The following is a 21,104-nucleotide window of genomic DNA, read 5'->3' on the forward strand; positions in this document are numbered from 1 at the left end:
TAGTCGGTCATTGCAACTTGCCCGGTGATTAGGCTACAATTAAGTTGTATTAAAATTTCTGGGCGGTGCAGCTTGAAGGGCCAGAAGGGCCTATTTAGTGTTGCAGCCGAATAAATAAATAAATAAGTGAATCTGAGTATTAAAAATTCAGTTACGATGAAAATGTGGTCGTAAGAACGTTTTCAAATGAAAGGATGCTTTTCATCAGTTAATTACTTATCTGCAAACTGTAATAATGAAATATTTTTCTAGTAAAAGTACATGTAAATCCACAGCATGGAAGGTAATCTTGATGGGGATAGAAAGTGAATATTTCTCAAGATATTTCTTCCGATTACAAATACTTCATTTAAAATGAAAACCAAACAAAATATATTCAAAATTTGATCATTGTCTAACTAAACTTGTTATGAATTATTAGTTAGAATAAATGCAGCAGTAGTGAGAATGGGGGTCATAGAGAATTAGATAGATAGATAGATAGATAGTTACATTATTGATCCCAAAGGAAATTACAGTGTCACAGTAGCATTACAAGTGCCCAGATATACAAATTTACAAATATTAGAAGAGAAGAAAGAATAAAAAATAGGTTACCTCAAGCAGTCTAACAGGAGGGGTCATCACTTACCTGGCTATAGGTTGACTCATTATAGAGCCTAATGGCCGAGGGTAAGAATGACCTCATATAGCGCTCTTCAGATCAGCGTAGTTATTTTAGTCTATCACTAAAAGTGTTTCTCTGTTCAACTAAGGTGGCATGGAGAGGGTGAGAAACATTGTCCAGAATTGTCATGATTTTCCGTGGGGTCCTTTGTTCTACGACAGCCTCCTGTGTGTCCAGTTTGACTCCTATAACAAAACCATCCTTTCTGACCAGTTTATTAAGCCTGTTGGTATCACCCATTGCCCCAGCCCACCACCACATAGAGGATTGTACTGACAACAACAGACTGGTAGAACATGTGAAGGAGAGGCCTGCATACTCCAAAGGACCTCAGTCTCCTCAGGAAGTAGAGGCAGCTCTGGCTCTTCTTGTACACAGCCTCTGTGTTGGTGCTCCACTCAAGTCTGTCATCCAGGTGCACCCCCAGGTACTTGTAGGCCCTCACCACATCCATGTCCTTACCATCGATAATATGTCAAAACAAAACAAAAGTTAGGAGGAATGCAAAGGTCACTTAATATTATATTATAGAGTAAACAAAAAGATGGCCCAGTTTGCCCATGTCAATTCCCTTAACATTTCAGACCTGTTTCTATGCCATGCCCTGACATTCTCCCCTTCACCATTACCCTCCAGCTTCTTGTTAATCTTTCCATTTAGCCTGGATTAGGGTATTCCCTTCACTGTCTCTCACACTGAACTGCACCAACAGGCTTTTCAAAGTAGTTGTCACTCTTTCAATGAGTTTCCCAATTCGAGCAAGCACATTGCAGGTACAAGCAGCACTTCAAAATTCACAGAACCAGTTTATTGAGTAAAGCAGTGCAGAGCTTTGTTGAAATAGAGTGTGGTTGGGAAACCAGAGAGTGAAGGGAGTGGGGGTCAGTGCTGGTCTGGTTCAATGGTAGGGGCTGTACAAGCAAACAGTTGGTGCTAGGTATTACTTGGAGCAGAAAAAAATAAGTACTTCTGGGTTTATCCAATGAATAACGACTTTTGAATTCCCGTGGATTTTAGTAAAGGTTTGAAAAAATATTCGTTGAATATATTTTGATGTTTCAGAAATGACAACCACAAGTGCAGCACTTGGTGGCCAGTGAAAGCAAGTGACAGTGAATGCAACATGGGAACGTGCTGTTAAGCAGCTTGTCATTGTTTTCTGTGCAATATACAGTACTGATTAAACAGAGTGTCAAATGACAGGAAACAAGTGTTATAGCCAGTAAATCCAGGTAATGAGAAGACAACTGAGCATGGCTTTACGGGTGGATACTATCTCTGATATTCAGACCTAGCAGGTTAGAAGGCAGTGAGATTACAGAATAGGTAGTTTGGCATAGGAGGAGGAGGAGTGCATCAAGTGGATGTGTAATGTTGGTGCACTGCCAGAAGAAAGCAGCATCCATCATCAAGGACTCCCACCTGTTGTGATCACAGGCAAATTGGAGTGAATCCAGGGCACGTCCCGTCTTTATCCTACACCTAGGTTACAGTGTTGTATTTGATGCTGAGTTAAGTATGGTGCCCCATGTCTGTGTCTTCTCAAAGATGTCTTTCCTCCTATGACTCCAACTCCATTTCTGCTCATCTGTTCCTAAAACCCTCATCTGTGCCTTTATTGCCTTCTACGTTTGACAGTTCTGATATATTAGTGCCTTTTCCCTTTGCTATACTCACCATAAACCTGGTGTCATCTGAAACTCTCTTGTCCTTGTAATTTTCCCCGGGTCACAGCGTATAGAACTCCAAGGCAGAGTTTTCAGGTGATGGGGAGAAATTTAAAGAAGATGGACATTGACATTGCGGCATACAGCATAGAAACAGGCCTTTCGGACCACAGAGTCTGTGTCAACTATCAATCACCCATCTAACCCAATCTGATGTCAATAACTTTTTGTTATTTACCTCCTATACTTGTCACTCCCTCAGACTCTACCGCTCAACTACACTCCAGGGGCAATTAAGTGGCAAATTACCCTTCCAACTTTCAGATCTTTCAGATACAGGAGGAAACTAAAGCACCAAGGAGAAACCCACGCAGTCTCAGAGAGAATATGCAATCTCAACACAGCGAGCATGCAAGGTCAGGATCAAGTCTGGGTGTCTGCAGATGCTCTACTCACAGTGCCACTGTACCTCCCCATGAGGCATTGCAGACTCATGCACCATCCCAATGATAAAAATCACTACAGCAAACTCAGTGAAGCAAAAACTTTGTACAATTCTGGAGATAGGTAACATCAGATCATAAAAACCAGGAGCAAGAGCAGAGCTTCAAGATCCTGACTAATAAGATTTTCACACAGAGAATGGTGAATTTTTGGAATGGGCTGCCAGAGGAAGTTGTGGAGGCAGAGACTTTTACAATGTTTTAATGGCATTTGGACAGGTAATTGGGTAGGAAAGACAGAGCAAGATGTGGACCTAATATAGGCAAATGGGAAGAGCACAGTTAGACATAATGGTCTGCATTGACCAGGTGGGCTGAAATGGCCTTTCTCTGTGATAGACATTTCTATAGTTCTATCTCTTAACTCTCTTTGTCTCATTAACCCCTCAAACATATTCTTGTTGGCTCATCTCAGCTCCCATTTAAGAGAACCATGATTTTAACTTATTTAGTTGAATTAAACCCATTAATGGTATCATGCTTCCCTATCTTCTGAATGTCCTTGGGAATTACAGCTCTACAAGATAGTGATGCTTCTCCAAGATTGGCTATTTGATTATCTCATAATTTGATCTCCTCCTTGACCTCACAACCTAACTCAACATGGCCTTGCACCTTGTTGTCTGCCCGCACTGCACTTTCCCTGTAACTGTAACACTTTGATGTGGATCCTATTAGTATTTTTTCCTTGTACTACCTCAGTGCACTGTTAGAAAACAAAGTTTTTTTTTTAACTGTATCTCAGTACATGTGACAATAATAAGCCAGTTTTCCAATGTAGTTGATAGAGGATGTTTTTTACATTGTGTGATTAGATTTCCAAGAGACATTCGTCAAAGTGTCACGTATAAGGCTGCTGCATCAATTAATAGCAATAGCACCTGATACTGGAGGAAGTGTATTAGAATAGATTGTAAATTGCCTTTCTTATTGAAAGTAAGGCATTGAAATAAATGGATCCTTTTTAGACTGTAAGGAGGTAATTCATGAAGTACCATAGGGATCAGTACTTGCCCGCAGTTGTCCACTAGTTACATTAATGACTTACAAAAAGGAACAGTGTATATGGTTTCCAAATTTGCCAAAGATCCAAAAACAGGCAGATTGGATAAAGTTTCTGTGATTATACAACAGGATTTAGATAGTTTGAATGAGCGAGTCAAGACTGGCAGATAGAACGTAATGTAGAGTCATGCACTTAAGTGTGAGTAATCAAATGGCAGCTTATCGTCTAAATGTAGATGAACTGCAAATGGGTGAACTAAAGACAGATCTAGTTCTGGTGTGTGACTCACATAAGCCTAGCAGGCAGGTCCAACAAAGAGTTAAGGAGTCAAACAGCATTTTGTCTGAGTGATGCTCAGAGTATGGGGCCTGTATCCCTTGGATTTAGGAGAATTAGTGGCCACCATATTCCAACAAATAGGATGTAAAAGAGGCTGTGCAGCATAGATGTTGACACGAGGAAATCGGCAGATGCTGGAATTTCAAGCAACACATCAAAGTTGCTGGTGAACACAGCAGGCCAGGCAGTATCTCTAGGAAGAGGTACAGTCAATGTTTCGGGCTGAGACCCTCTCTAGGAAGAGGTACAGTCGACATTTCAGGCCCATTCTCATTCTGATATGTCCATTTTAATTCCACGTCCCATTCCCATTCTGATATGTCTATCCACGGCCTCCTCTACTGCAAAGATGAAGCCACACTCAGGTTGGACGACAACACCTTATATTCCGTCTGCGTAGCCTCCAACCTGATGGCATGAACATTGACTTCTCAAACTTCCACTAACGCCCCACCTCCCCCTCATACCCCATCCGTTACTTATTTATTTTTCTTTCTTTTTCTCCCTCTGGCCCTGTCACTATACCCCTTGCCCATCCTCTGGGCTTTTTCCCCCCCTCCCCCTTTTCTTTCTTCCTAGGCCTCCTGGCCCATGATCCTCTCCTATCCCTTTTGCCAATCACCTGTCCAGCTCTTGGCTCCATCCCTCCCCCTCCTGTCTTCTCCTATCATTTCGGATCTCCCCCTCCCCCTCCCGCTTTTAAATCTCTTACTAGCTCTTCTTTCAGTTAGTCCTGACGAAGGGTCTCGGCCCGAAACATCGACTGTACCTCTTCCTAGAGATGCTGCCTGGCCTGCTGCGTTCACCCTGCAACTTTTATGTGTGTAGCATAGATGTTGAGATGTTTTCATGGGTAAGAGAGTCTTGAACAACAGGATAAGAGGCCAGTTATTTAGAGCAGCGATACAGAGAAATTTCTTCTCACAGACGGTGCTCAATCTCTGGAGTTCTCTGCCCTAGAGAGTGGTGTAAGCTGAATCATTTAAACTGCAAGTGGACGGGTTAGATCTGAAACCGAGGAGGGCCAATATCCTTGCAGTAGGTTTTCTAGAGCTGTTGTGGAGAGTTTAAACTAAATTCCCAGGGGTCTGGGAACCAGAGTGATAGGGCTGTTGGTTTACAAGCAGATAAGCTGTCAGGAAGGACGGGTAGATGATACGGCAAAATTGCAGTTAGTGGGATGAGTTGTATTGTAAAGGTGGTACAAAATCGGAAAGGATGACAGATACAGGACTGAAGGTGTTATATTTGAAAGCATGCTGTATATGGAATACAGTAGATAACCTTGTTAAAGATTCACAGGTATGACATTGTGGACATTACTGAACCGTGTCTATAGGAAGATTATTATTGAGAGCTTAATCTCTGAGGGTGCACATTGTATTGAAAACTCGGGTTGATAGGCAGAGGAGGAGGAATGGCTCTGTGGGTAAAAAATGAAATGAAATCCTTAGAAAAAGGTGATATAGGATCGTTAGTTGTAGAATCTTTGTGGGTAGAGTTAAGAAACTACAAGGGTAAAAAGATGCTCATGGGTATTGTATACAGGCCTCCAAACAGTGGCCAGGATATGCGCTACAGATTATAATGTCAAACACATGTCAAAAAGACAATGTTATGATAGTCATGGGTGATTTGAGTATGCAGGTAGATTGGGAAAATCAGGTTGGTGCTGGATCCCAAGAGAGAAAACTTGTAGAATGCCTACAAAATGGCTTTTTAGGGCAAGTTCTGGTTGAGTCCACTAGGAGATCAGCTTTTCTGGATTGTGTGCTGTATAATGAACTGAATTTGAATAGGGAGTTTAAGGTAAGGGAACTCTTAGGAAACAGTGATCATAATATGATAGAATTCACCCTACAATTTGGGAGGGAGAAGCTAAAGTCTGATGTATCAGTATTACAGAGGAGTAAAGGGAATTACAGAGGCATAACAGAGGTGGGTCTAGGACCAGAGATCACAGTCTCTGGATAGAGGGACATCCTCTTGGAACAAAGGTGAGAAGGCATTTCTTCAGCCAGATGGTGGTGAGTCTGTGGAATTCATTGCGAAAGACCAGGTCACTGGGTATATTTAAGGGGGAGGTTGACAGCTTCTTGTTTGGTCAGGGCATGAAAGGTCACAGGGAGAAAGCGCGAGAATTGGGTTGAGAGGGAAGTGGATTTGCCATAATGAAGTGCCAGAGCAGTTTCAGTGGGCCAAATGGCCCAATTCTGCTCCCAATATCATTTGGTCTTGTATTTGATATACTAAGGAACAGAAGGGTATGGATAAGTGGCACAGAAGAGGATTTCAGACCAGCGTAGATCACTAAATGCTCAGAGAGTATTGAAGGTCTTAATGGCCTACTCCTGCTCCAAGTTATGTGGGCTCTTTTGGTCATAGTTGTTTGTTCTAACTATTCAGTTGCGGTCAGAAATGGAGAAAATAAGATTAATTCCCTGTCTTCTAAAAGCACCCAAGCAGTTCGGTTTGCTTAATTTGGTTCATTACTGTAGCTGATAATGTTGGTGCTGTTTTAATCCTTCATTTTCAGTGATATATCATTTGATTGCATCCTTAAGTACCGCAAACTAAAACAAGCACTCACTATTCAAAGATTATTAACGAAACACATTATAGCAGAGTTTATCGACTCCACATACAAGTAACTAGCTGTTCCTGCAATAAAATACTAGAGCAGGAAGTGGAGCAAGAATGGGAGAATAGGTTCCAAATTAGAAAGGAAATGGGTTTTGTAAACCAGCAGAGCAGTAGACTGTAGTGAGTTAACAGTCGTACAAGGACTAATTGTAAGCTAATAAAGAAATTAGTAAATATGTTGGTTCTAAAATGTATTAATAACTTCATGGAGCTTAGCTTGAAAACAACATATTGTTACGTACCCCGTAACTGGGTTGCCAAACCAGCAGAAATGGACCACTTAGTTGGAGTCTGGATTACTGGAACTAAGAAAGTTTTATTAAAGAAATAAGTAACACAGTACTCTAATAGTAAGGATATAAATGCAACAGGTTAGCAATGGTAAAACACACATGTACACAGAACTAGGATAATAGGAATCAATCAAGCTCTATCGCAGTCTAGGGGTAAAATAATAAGTCTCAAGTGACGCAGAGTTCAGTTCAGCTTAGTACGGTTCGCAGTAATCGCTGTTGTGCCATTGGAGAGAGAGAGAGAGAGCGAATATGCAAATTTCCTGATTCAAAACAGACCTTTGATGTTCCTCGCAGTTAGCTTTCGGCCGAGCCCTTTTACTGTCTTCTGAGGTCACCGACTGTGACCCCTCCGTTCCGGATACGATCGTCCTTCCGCGGTGAACCCGGCACCCAGGCAAGGGTGGACACACACACCAGGTTCCCGCCGATCGTACCTTTTCACCCTGTGCGTCTATGGTCCGTCCCGCGACCAGACCTCCAAAACTCCCACCAACTTATGAGGGCACACTGCACTTCCAGGGTCTCGTTATCTCGTTATCTCGTGATCTCGTGGTGTCTGTCCTGCCTTAGCGAACCTGTTCCTTTCATCCCCCTGCTGGGGTATCGCCTGTCCATCAAACTTCAAACAGTTCAGGTTCAAAGCAACCGGTCTGACAATACTCGGAACTGTGTCTTTTTTCGTTAATCTCTCTCGTCTCTCATTAACATTTCCGAATGCTGCTCAATTGTCTCACTTATCTCTCTCATTAGCATCAATCTTCTGATAACTTGATCTTTTGTCACAATATCTAAAGACAATACACAAAGTTTCATTTCACTATGTTTGCAGTAAAATTTTCATTTTTCTAACAATTATTCAATATTTTGAAAGCTATTATGGAGGCTGTTATACCTGATTCTGGTCCTTAAATTATAATCTGTTGTACAGCAATATATCCCAGTCTCTCCCTTGGTTGTTTTAGTGATGTTAAATGCATGCCTTTGGTTACAGATTCATTGATCAACTGAACTAGTCTTTCCTCAATCCACTTTAGGAGAATCTTGCACCATTTTGAACATTTATATTACAACATCTTTCAACTATTTGCAACCTTTTATGCCATGAGTATTGTTGAATGATAGATGCATAGAAAAGTGGTTCCCATGCATTAACAAAGAATGAGACACACTCCCTGCATTTTCCCATCCATTTGTGCCATGATAATAAATAGAATGGAGTCATGAATAAACAAGTTTGTAGGTGGGTTCAGATTTAATTAAGAAGCAGGCACTATTAATTCAAGTGATGCATCTTTGAAATGATAAATTAATTGAGAAGTAAGCATTAGGAACTACTAAATCAATAACTTTTTTGTGCAGTGGATGCCAGCAGAAGGGAGCAGCAATTAATCTGGAGTAGGGAGCAGGAAATATTTTAATGTTTTTGAAGCATATAGGGAGCTTGGCACTGGAATAGTTGGTGTGGATTGAAAGATCCTGATGCAGAATGTGGATGGTGGCAAGAGAAAGAGATATGGTTTGCTTTAATTTGAATGCTGTGCCTGGGAAGTGTAAGTGTCAATTTGAAGTTTTGATTGAAGATAAGTGAAAAGACTTTTGTCCCAGATTTTAGTTGTAACCCGAAGGTCCTCAGTGTTGATGATAAGTTGAGGATGACAGGCAAGCAGAAACTCTGTAAAGACTTCCACATGTATGAGGAACAGAAATGATCAACTTTCTCCACAATGAAAAATAGGTTCCAGCATCTGATATCTTCCTCATGTGCTCGTATATACCTGGAGTTAATCATTCCTGTCAAGTTAGTTGGATAAATAGAGTTTTCAAGTGAGAATGTTAGTGGTTGAAACCTTGGCAGCTGAGGACACTGCTACCTGCTGGCAGCACTATGTGAGAGGGAAGGATTAAATATAAAAGACTACAGTAATACCCTGGTAAACTCTTAACTCATCATAATGGAAATCCAGATGGTTTGGCATCTGATTTACCTAGTAATGGTTGCTACTTTTTTGACTCTCTGAAACTCCCTTCCCACTTACTGATGGTCCATTTCCTGGGCTCCCTTCAAGCTTAGTAGGTTCACTGGGAAAGTCTGTAAATCTGCTTCTCAACATAACCAAATTCCTGAATGTAATGGATTATTTTATTTTTATGATTTGAGGGCCTGCACAAATGGCAGCCATATTGCTATGTTTTAAGACCATAAGCCATCGGAGCAGAATTAGGCCATTTGGCCCACTGAGTCTGCTCCACCATTCCATCAGAGCTGATCTTTTCTTTTCCCACCTCAGCCCCACTTCCCGACGTTCTCCCTGTAATCTTTGATGTAGTGTCCAATGAAGAACTTATCAAGCACTGCTTTAAATACACTCAACAACCTGGCTTCCACAGCTGCCTGTGGTAACAAATTCTGAAAATTCACCACCCTCTGGCTAAAGAAATTTCTCCACATCTCTGTTTTAAATGGATACCCCTCTATCCTGAGGTTGTGCCCTCTTGTCCTAGGCTCTCCCATCATGGGAAACATTCTTTCCACATGTATACTTTCTAGGCTTTTCAACATTTGAAAGGTTTCAATGAGATCCCCCCATATCCTCCCAAATTCCAGCAAGTACAGACCCAGAGCTACCAACCGTTCCTTGTATGATAACCCTTTCATTCCTGGAATCAACCTTGTGAACCTCCTCTGAACCGTCTTCAACACCAGCACATCTTTTCTTAGGGGACCCAAAACTGTTCACAATACTCAAGGTGAGGCCTCACCAGTGCGTTATAAAGCCTCAGCATCACATGCCTGCTCCTGTATTCTAGACCTCTTGAAATGAATCTTAACATTGCATTTGCCTTCCTCATCACCAACTCAACCTGCAAGTTAACTTTTAGGGTGTTCTGCACAAGGGCTCCCAAGTCCCTTTGTAACTCAGTTTCTTGGATTTTCTCCCCATTTAGAAAATAGTCTGCACTTTTATTTCTTCTAACAAAGTGCATGACCATACATTTTCCAACATTGTATTTCATTTGCCAGTTTTTTGCCCATGCACCGAATCTGTCTAAGTCTTTTTGTAGCCTACCTGTTTCCTCAACACTACCTGTCCCTCCACCCATCTTCGTATCATCTGCAAACTTGGCAACAAAACCATCTATTTCATAGTCTAAAAACATTGATATACAGCATAAAAACAAGAGTTCTCAACACTGACCCCTGCGGAACACCACTAGTCACTGGCAGCCAACCAGAAAAGGATCCTTTTATTCCCATTTGCTGCCTCCTATCAGTCAGCGAATGCTCTAATCATGTTGCTAACGTTCCCATAATACCATGGGCTGTTAACTTGGTAAGCAGTCTCATGTGTGGCACCTTGTCAAAGGCCTTCTGTTAGTCCAGATATACAACATCCACTGCATCCCCTTTATCTATCCTACTTGTAATCTCCTCAAAGAATTCCAACTGGTTCATCAGGCAAGATCTTCTCTTCAGGTAACCACACTGACTTTGTCCTATCTTGTCCTGTGTTACCAAGAACTCCATAACCTCATCGTTAACATTTGACTTCAACATCTTTCCAGCCACTGAGGTCAGGCTAACCAGTCTATAATTCCCTTTAATTCCTATAATTTTCAGTCCTGCAAAAGACATACAAAATTGCAGTCCTGCTGGAGGGTTTCAGCCTGAAAAGTCGACTGTACTTTTTTTCTGTAGATGCTGCCTGGCCTGCTGAGTCCCTCCAGCATTTTGTGTGTGTTGTTTGGATTTCCAGCTTCTGCAGATTGTCTCTTCTCTATAATTTCCTTTCCGCTGCCTTTTGTATTAAAACATAGCAGTACAGCTGAAAATACAGATAACATTATAAATATTGATGAAGTGAGTGGCTAAAACTATGACATAGGAGTAGAATTATTCAGCCCATAGGGTCTGCCCTGCCAGTTGATCATGGATGATTTATTTTCCCTCTCATCCTCATTTTCCTGTCTTCTCCCCATAAATGTGTCAACCTCTGGTGTACATATACCCAATAACTTGGCCTCCATAGCTGCCCGTGGCAATGAATTCCACAGATATAGCACCCTCTGGCTACAGAGATTCCTCCACATCTCTGTTCTAAAGAGACATTTTCTATTCTGAGGCTGTGCCCTCTGCTCTTTGACTCCCCACTATTGGAAGCATCCTCTCTATATCCACTTTATCTCAACCTTTCAAAATTCAGTAGGTTTCAATGAGACCTCCCGTCATTCTTCTAAACTACAATGAGTATGAGCCCAGAACCTTTTTATTCCCAGGAATATTCTTGTAAACCTCCTCTGGACCCCCTTCATGCCAGCACATCCATTTTGAGCTATGGGGACCAAATCTGCTCAATTTATTCCAAATGTGAACTGACCAATGCCTTCTATAGCCTCAATATTGCATCCTTGCTTTTACCTTCCAGTTCTCACAAAATGAATGCTAACATTGGATTTGCCTTCCTTATTACTGACTCAACTTGCAAGTTAACCTTCAGGAAATCCTGCACCAGGACTCCCATGTGACTTTGCACTTCCAATTTCTGAATTTACTTCCTGCTTAGAAAATAGTTTCCACCTTTATTCTTTCAACTAAAGTACATGACCATACACTTCCCCACACAATATTCCATCTGGCACTACTTTGTCCATTCTTCTAATCTGTCCAAGTCTTCCTTCAGACTCCTACACCTCCACCTATCCTTGTATCACCCACAAATTTCACCACAATGCTATCAATTCCATCATCCCATCAGTAACATATAACATGAAAAGTAGCAGAGCCAACACTGATCCCTGCAGAACATCGCTAGTCACCAGCAGCCAATCAGAAAAGGCTCCCTTTATTCCCACTCTTTGCCTTCTGCCAGTCAGCCAATCTTCTGTCCATGTTAGTATCTTTCCTGCAATACCAATGTTTAGCAGCCTGTACGTGGAGATAGATTCATGGATTTGGTGAGTGGGACAGAAGACACTGATTGCAAGTAAGCATGCTAACTTTTCATTTACAAACAAACAGAGAAACACTCAAACAAGTGTCTAAGTCATGAGACCAAGTTCAAAGCACCAAATTGTTTGCTCTTCCTGTTTTACCTTATGCACTTGCCTGGACTACTCAACAACACCTCCCAAATCTATGAGCTTCTCAATCAAGTTGAACAAGGGCAGCAGGTACATGAAACATCACCCTATTTGCAGCTTCCCCGCTATGTCATTCATATATTATTGTGACTTGCAAAGAAACATCTGGGTCCGTCATCATCGCTGCCTCTAAATCTTAGGAATCAATGTCAAAAAGTAAGTTGGAGAGGGTGGCATCAGAACAAAAGGGGCAACGATTCTGGAGCAGTGCTGATGCAGGAAGTCAAAATGCATATTGAACTTTGCCCATCCAAAGTTCAATATGTATTTTGACAGGTGTTTTGCCTTCTCGTCTGGTCTGGCTATATTTGGATTCAGACCTGCGCTGTGCCTCACTGCTTTCTGTCCTCTGCAATGTGCTAACCACATAATTAGGAAGAGTAATAAATACAACCTTTGTTGCGATGCCTAAATGTTATTACAGTGTTTTTCAAAAGAAACTACAGTTTCAATGTAATTCATTGATTCTCTTGGAATAGCCTTAAAAGAATGTGAAAGGCATTGTGTAAATATAAGTTTTGTCTTTCTTCTTCAAGCATTAACCATAATCTTCAACCATCATTTTTGGAATATTTTGTCAGAGTTGTTATTTAGAGGACACCCTTGTTCTTACTCACTTTTGAGAATTGATGGTAATAAACACCAGAAAGGTCTTTGGGGAGAAGTAATATTTTATCGTGATCAGTTTGGCATGTGTTCTATTTGTGCCAAAGTTCTCTTGAAAAATTTTGTGTGCATTCATTACTCACATGTTGTAAGGTAAAACGATGGGTTCTTATTGAAATGAACCATATGTATTGAACTTCTGATGGTGACGCATCCTTTTCAACAACTCTTTTAAATTGGACAAGTGTTAGTAGCTTATATTTCTGAAAATTTACCATGTCGCTCTTAGTAAAGAAGCACTTCCCTGCTTTGCACTAATGTTAATAGACACATTATTTTCCATTTAAAATTCCAATTGCTCACTCCAGTCTACATCAGAAGAAAAAAAGGGTGGAAGTTTTATTTCTTCATAAATGTCATAGAATATTTTGATTGCACATTTTCATTTTTAATGTGTGAAGAAAATTTACGTAATTTGTTTAAAAGATGAGTTGGAGTTTGGGCTTCTTGAATGATGTAGGCGAACATGCTCCTGCCCCACCGAACTCGTTTCTGCATACCTCGACACTGTTTTATCACCCCTTGTTCAATCCCTTCCGACCTATGTTCGTGACACTTCTCACGCTCTTAAACTTTTCGATGATTTTAAGTTCCCTGGCCCCCACCGCTTTATTTTCACCATGGATGTCCAGTCCTTATATACTTCCATCCCCCATCAGGAAGGTCTCAAAGCTCTACGCTTCTTTTTGGATTCCAGACCTAATCAGTTCCCCTCTACCACCACTCTGCTCCGTCTAGCGGAATTAGTCCTTACTCTTAATAATTTCTCCTTTTGCTCCTCCCATTTCCTCCAAACTAAAGGTGTAGCTATGGGCACCCGTATGGGTCCTAGCTATGCCTGCCTTTTTGTTGGGTTTGTGGAACAATCTATGTTCCGTGCCTATTCTGGTATCTGTCCCCCACTTTTCCTTCGCTATATCGACGACTGCATTGGCGCTGCTTCCTGCACGCATGCAGAACTCGTTGACTTTATTAACTTTGCCTCCAACTTTCACCCTGCCCTCAAGTTTACCTGGTCTATTTCCAACACCTCCCTCCCCTTTCTAGATCTTTCTGTCTCTGTCTCTGGAGACAGCTTATCCACTGATATCTACTATAAGCCTACTGACTCTCACAGCTATCTGGACTATTCCTCTTCTCACCCTGTCTCTTGCAAAAACGCCATCCCCTTCTCGCAATTCCTCCGTCTCCGCCGCATCTGCTCTCAGGATGAGGCTTTTCATTCTAGGACGAGGGAGATGTCTTCATTTTTTAAAGAAAGGGGCTTCCCTTCCTCCACTATCAACTCTGCTCTTAAACGCATCTCCTCCATTTCACGTACATCTGCTCTCACTCCATCCTCCCACCACCCCACTAGGAATAGGGTTCCCCTGGTCCTCACCTACCACCCCACCAGCCTCCGGGTCCAACATATTATTCTCCATAACTTCCGCCACCTCCAACGGGATCCCACCACTAAGCACATCTTTCCCTCCCCCCCCCTCTGCATTCCGCAGGGATCGCTCCCTACACAACTCCCTTGTCCATTCGTCCCCCCCATCCCTCCCCACTGATCTCCCTCCTGGCACTTATCCGTGTAAGCGGAACAAGTGCTACACATGCCCTTACACTTCCTCCCTTACCACCATTCAGGGCCCCAAACAGTCCTTCCAGGTGAGGCATCACTTCACCTGTGAGTCGACTGGGGTGATATACTGCATCCGGTGCTCCCGATGTGGCCTTTTATATATTGGTGAGACCCGACACAGACTGGGAGACCGCTTTGCTGAACATCTACGCTCTGTCCGCCAGAGAAAGCAGGATCTCCCAGTGGCCACGCATTTTAATTCCACATCCCATTCCCATTCTGACATGTCTATCCACGGCCTCCTCTACTGTAAAGATGAAGCCACACTCAGGTTGGAGGAACAACACCTTATATTCCGTCTGGGTAGCCTCCAACCTGATGGCATGAACATCGACTTCTCTAACTTCCGCTAAGGCCCCACCTCCCCCTCGTACGCCATCTGTTGCTCATTTTTATGCACACATTCTTTCTCTCACTCTCCTTTTTCTCCCTCTGTCCCTCTGAATATACCTCTTGCCCATCCTCTGGGTCACCCCCCCCCCCCGTCTTTCTTCCCGGACCTCCTGTCCCATGATCCTCTCGTATCCCCTTTTGCCTATCACCTGTCCAGCTCTCGGCTCCATCCCTCCTCCTCCTGTCTTCTCCTATCATTTTGCATCTCCCCCTCCCCCTCCAGCTTTCAAATCCCTTACTCACTCTTCCTTCAGTTAGTCCTGACGAAGGGTCTCAGCCTGAAACGTCAACTGCGCCTCTTCCTATAGATGCTGCTTGGCCTGCTGCGTTCACCAGCAACTTTGATGTATGTTGCATGAACTGTGGATTACTGTGTTACATAAGAACATTAGAATATAAGAATAAGAGCAGGAGTAGGCCATTCGGCCTGTCAAGCCTGCTCCAGCATTCAATAAGATCATGGCTGATCTGACCATGGACTCATCTCCACCTACCTATCTTTTCCCCATAACCCTTAATCCCCTACTATGCAAAAATGTTCTTTTTTGTGTGGAAGTTAACTGTTTGCCTATGCTAATTGATGGCATCTGTTCTTTTGTTTAGATTTCTGCCCAACTTCATCAGTGGCGATTTTGATTCAATTAAACCAGAAGTAAAGGAGTTCTACAAAACCAAGGTAAATTTTATTTATTTATTGAGATACAGCGCAGAATAGGCCCTTCCAGCCATTCAAGCCATGTTGCCTAGCAACCCCTGATCTAAACCTAGCTTCTTACAGGACAATTTACATTGACCAATTAATCTATGTCTTTGGACGGTGGGAATAAACTGGAGCACCTGGAGAAAACCCGCATGGTCATGGGGAGAACGTACAAACTGCTGCACAGTTCATCAGGTTCACAGCTGAGGCATTCTCCTGTCCTGTTCTCAAATACATCAGTTCCATAAGACCATAAGACAAAGGAGTAGAAGTAGGCCATTCAGCCCATCGAGTCTGCTCCGCCATTTTATCATGAGCTGATCCATTTTATCCTATTTAGTCCCACTGCCCCGCCTTCTCACCATAACCTTTGATGCCCAGGCTACTCAGATACCTATCAATCTCTGCCTTAAATACGCCCAATGACTTGGCCTCCACTGCTGCCCGTGGCAACAAATTCCATAGATTCACCACCCTCTGACTAAAAAAATTTCTTCGCATTTCCGTTCTGAAAGGGCGCCCTTCAATCCTGAAGTCATGCCCTCTCGTACTAGACTCCCCCATCATGGGAAACAACTTTGCCACATCCACTCTGTCCATGCCTTTTAACATTCGAAATGTTTCTATGAGGTCTCCCCTCATTCTTCTAAACTCCAAGGAATACAGTCCAAGAGCGGACAAACATTCCTCATATGTTAACCCTCTCATTCCCGTAATCATTCTAGTGAATCTTCTCTGTACCCTCTCCAACGTCAGCACATCCTTTCTTAAATAAGGAGACCAAAACTGCCCGCAGTACTCCAAGTGAGGTCTCACCAGCGCCTTATAGAGCCTCAACATCACATCCCTGCTCCTATACTCTATTCCTCTAGAAATGAATGCCAACATTGCATTCGCCTTCTTCACTACTGACTCAACCTGGAGGTTAACTTTAAGGGAATCCTGTACGAGGACTCCCAAGTCCCGTTGCATCTCAGAACTGTGAATTCTTTCCCTATTTAAATAATAGTCTGCCCGTTTATTTTTTCTGCATAACCATACACTTTCCAACATTGTACTTCATTTGCCACTTCTCTGCCCATTCTTCCAATCTATCCAAGTCTCTCTGCAGACTCTCCGTTTCCTCAGCACTACCGGCCCCTCCACCTATCTTCGTATCGTCAGCAAACTTAACCACAAAGCCATCTATTCCATAATCCAAATCATTGATGTACAATGTAAAAAGAAGCAGCCCCAACACTGATCCCTGTGGAACACCACTGGTAACCGGCAGCCAACCGGAATAGGATCCCTTTATTCCCACTCTCTGTTTCCTGCCAATCAGCCAACGCTCTATCCACGTATGTAACTTTCCCGTAATTCCATGGGCTCTTATCTTGTTAAGTAGCCTCATGTGTGGCACCTTGTCAAAGGCCTTCTGAAAATCCAAATATACAACATCCACTGCATCTCCCTCATCTAGCCTACTGGTAATTTCCTCAAAAAATTGTAATAGGTTTGTCAGGCAGGATTTTCCTTTAAGGAATCCATGCTGAGTTCTGCCTATCTTGTCATATGCCTCCAGGTACTCTGTAACCTCATCCTTGACAATCAACTCCAACAACTTCCCAACCACCAACATCAAGCTAACAGGTCCATAATTTCCTTTTTGCTTCCTTGCCCCCTTCTTAAATAGCGGAGTGACATTTGCAATCTTCCAGTCTTCCGGAACCATGCCAGAATCTATCGACTTTTGAAAGATCATCGCTAATGCCTCCGCAATCTCCACAGCTACTTCCTTCGGAACACGAGGGTGCATTCCATCTGGTCCAGGAGATTTATCGACCTTTAGCCTATTCAGCTTCCTGAGTACTTTCTCTGTCATAATTGTGACTACACACACTTCTCTTCCCTGCCACCCTTGAGTGTCCGGTATCCTGCTGTCTTCCTCAGTGAAGACTGATGCAAAATACTTGTTCATTTCCTCTGCCATCTCCTCATCTCCCATTAAAATTTCTCCAGTATCATTTTCTATCGGTCCTATATCTACTCTCACCTGTCTTTTACTCTTTATATACTTGAAAAAGCTTTTAGTATCCTCTTTGATATTATTTGCTAGTTTCCTTTCATAGTTAATCTTTTCTCTCTTAATGACCTTCTTGGTTTCCTTTTGTAAGGTTTTAAAAACTTCCCAATCCTCAGTCTTCCCACTAATTTTTGCTTCCTTGTATGCCCTCTCTTTTGCTTTAACTTTGGCTTTGACTTCTCTTGTCAACCACGGTTGCATCCTTTTTCCACTCGAAAATTTCTTCTTTTTTGGAATATACCTGTCTTGCACATTCCTCATTTTTCACATAAACTCCAGCCACTGCTGCTCTGCCGTCTTTCCCGCCAGTGTCTCTTTCCAGTCAACTTTGGCCAGTTCCTCTCTCATGCCACTGTAATTTCCTTTACTCCACTGAAACACCGACACATCAGATTTCGGCTTCTCTTTTTCTAATTTCACAGTGAACTCAATCATGTTATGATCACTGCCTCCTAAGGGTTCCTTCACCTCAATCTCTCCAATCACCTCTGGTTCATTACACAATACCCAATCCAGTACAGCCGATCCCCTAGTGGGCTCAACAACAAGCTGTTCTAAAAAGCCATCTCGCAGACATTCTACAAATTCTCTCTCTTGAGATCCAGTGCCGACCTGATTTTTCCAATCTACTCGCATGTTAAAATCCCCCACAATTATCATAACACTGCCCTTCTGACAAGCCTTTTCTATTTCCAGTTGTAATTTGTAGTCCACATCCCTGCAGCTGTTTGGAGGCTTACAAATAACTGCCATCAGGGTCTTTTTACCCCTGCTATTCCTTAGCTCAACCCATAAAGATTCTGCACCTTCCGATCCTATATCACCTCTTTCTAACGATTTAATATCATTTCTTACCAATAAAGCCACGCCTCCCCCTCTGCCTACCTTCCTATCCTTCCGATACACCGTGTATCCTTGGATGTTCAGCTCCCAGAGACATGCATCCTTTAGCCAGGTCTCAGTGATGGCCACAATATCATACCTGCCAATCTGTAGCTGTACAACAAGATCATCCACCTTATTCCTTATGCTGCGTGCATTTAAGTACAACACCTTAAGACCAGTATTTGATACTTTTTGCTTTGATTTCACTGCAACTTTATTGCACTTCAACTCATCCCAATGGCTACACATTTGCCCCATCACCTGCCTGTCTTTCCTGACATCTTTACTGCTCACTATCTTAGATTTATTTCTGTTATCCCCTTCCTCTGCTCTATCATTCCGGTTCCCATCCCCCTGCCAAATTAGTTTAAACCCTCCCTAACAGCTCTATTAAACTTTCCCGCCAGGATATTGGTCCCTTAATATCTAGTGGACAATAAAATTAGTGGTATGGTGAACAGTGAGGGAAATTGTCTTAGATTACCGGAAGATCTGGATGAACTGGAAAATTGGGCCAAGGAATGCCAGATGGAATTTAACTTGGATGAGTGTTGGATTTTAGAAAGGCATATGGGCTTCAGATAAGGGGAAATTTCTTCACCTGAGGGTGGTTATCCTAGGGAATTTTCTGGCTCAGAGGACTCTTGAAGCCAGGTCCCTGAATGCTTTTAAAGCATTTCTGGATACAAAAGTCATTAAGGTGTATGAGTTAGAAGAGGAATATTTCATTGGGATAGATGGGTTCCATGGTAGTGTTGCAGTTCGCACGATTTTATTACAGCTTGGGGCGTTGAAGTTCGGTGGTCAATTCCGACATTATCTGAAAGGGAGGCCATACATTCTCTCCATGGAATGTGTTGGTTTTCTCCAGGTGCTCTGGTTTCCTCCCACAGACCAAAGATGCACCAGTTAGTAGGTTAATTCTCATTGTCCTGTGATTAGACTAGGGTTAAAATCGGGGACTGCTGGGAGGTGCAGGGTAGGGTCTGGTCCGCACTATATCTCTATAAAAGTTGAACTGTGAGCACACTGAATGGTAGAGCAAGTTCAAAGGATAGAGTGTTTAATTCCTGCTGTTTTTCTGACTCAAATACTGATCCCTCTGTGGTCAAGAATTCCAAAGGTTCAACAGCCTGAGTATGAATACATTCATCCTCACATATTTACTAAATTGCCTACTTATTTTCAGTGACACTGGCCCATGGCAGGAAACTGCTCAGCTAGGGAAATATGCTCTTTGTGTCCCTGTAAGAATTTAAAAATTCAATGAGATCTCCTTTCATTCTTCCATACTCTTAGAGAAGTCAGACCGAGTACTGTCAAACTCCACACATACAATAAGCTCATCATCCTTGGAACTAATTGATTGAATTATTGCTCATTCTGAAAAATTCAGATTTTTCCCAGGGGAAGGGCACCAATATTATCCAGACCCAGACTCACTTCAACTGATATAGAGGCAACTGATAGAGAGGGTCCAGAGGAGATGTTCCTGGATTAGAGAGGATGTCTTATATGGAAAGATTGGGTGTGCTAGGGTTTTTCTGTTTGGAGTGAAGGAGAATGAGAGGTGACTTAAGAGGCATAGACTGAGTGGACTGTCACTGCCATTTTCCGAGGATGCAATGGTCATACAAGAGGACACAACTTTAAGGTAATTGGAGAAAAGTATAAGGGGGTGTCAGAGGTAGATTTTATACACAGAAAATAGTGGGTGCATGGAACACTTTGCTGGGGTGTTGGTAGAAGCAGATACGTTAGGGACATTTAAGAGACTTTCGAAGGTGTTACATTTGAATGCTTGCAGTATACTGAATAAGGTAGATGAACTTGCAGCACAGTTGCAGATTGGTAGGTATGATGTTGTGGGCAGCACTGAATCATGGCTGAAAGAAGATTATAGCTGGGAGCTTAATGTCCCAGGATACATATTGTATTGAAAGGACAGGCTGGAAGGCAAAGGGCAGCATTGCTCTGATGGTAATAAATTGCGTCAAATTATTAGAAAGAGGTGACATAAGATCGGAAGGTGTAAGAAGGTGGATAGAGCTAAGGAACTACATGGACAAAAAGACCCGGATGGGAGTTGTACACAGACCCACAAACAGTAGTAAGGATGTGGCCTACAAATTACAATGGGAGATAGAAAATGCATGCCCAAAGGGCATACAATAGTCATGGGGGACCAATATGCAGGTAATTGGGAAATCAAGGTGGCCTGAGAGGACCATCAGAGAGAGCTGGAGAACAAGCTTGGGCAGAGTAACTTACGGGGGTGTGAAGAGGCATGAAGAAGATCACTGATTTCGATCAGACTAGCTGTGGAGCCTCAGAATGCAGCTGTGAATGGGCTAATGAGTTAAACCAATACAACCAACACACATCAAAGTTGCTGGTGAACGCAGCAGGCCAGGCACCATCTCTAGGAAGAGGTACAGTCGACGTTTCGGGCCGAGACCCTTATTTTCTGCATCTGCAGAATTCCTCATGTTTGAGTTAAACCAATCC

General features: G+C 42.6%; 1 protein-coding gene across 11 annotated transcripts in view; it reads left to right on the forward strand.

Annotated features, from left to right (window-relative positions):
* Nucleotides 1–21,104, forward strand: part of tpk1 (thiamin pyrophosphokinase 1) — a 399,771-nt gene that overhangs the window by 160,047 nt on the left and 218,620 nt on the right. For all 11 annotated transcript variants that reach the window (XM_063044013.1, XM_063044014.1, XM_063044017.1 and 8 more), the window contains one exon: nt 15,550–15,622. In XM_063044013.1, the coding sequence (XP_062900083.1) occupies nt 15,550–15,622 (73 nt within the window). The remainder of the gene's footprint in view (nt 1–15,549; nt 15,623–21,104) is intronic.

This window comes from Mobula hypostoma, chromosome 3 (assembly GCF_963921235.1).
Source record: "Mobula hypostoma chromosome 3, sMobHyp1.1, whole genome shotgun sequence".
Classification (NCBI taxonomy): domain Eukaryota; kingdom Metazoa; phylum Chordata; class Chondrichthyes; order Myliobatiformes; family Myliobatidae; genus Mobula; species Mobula hypostoma.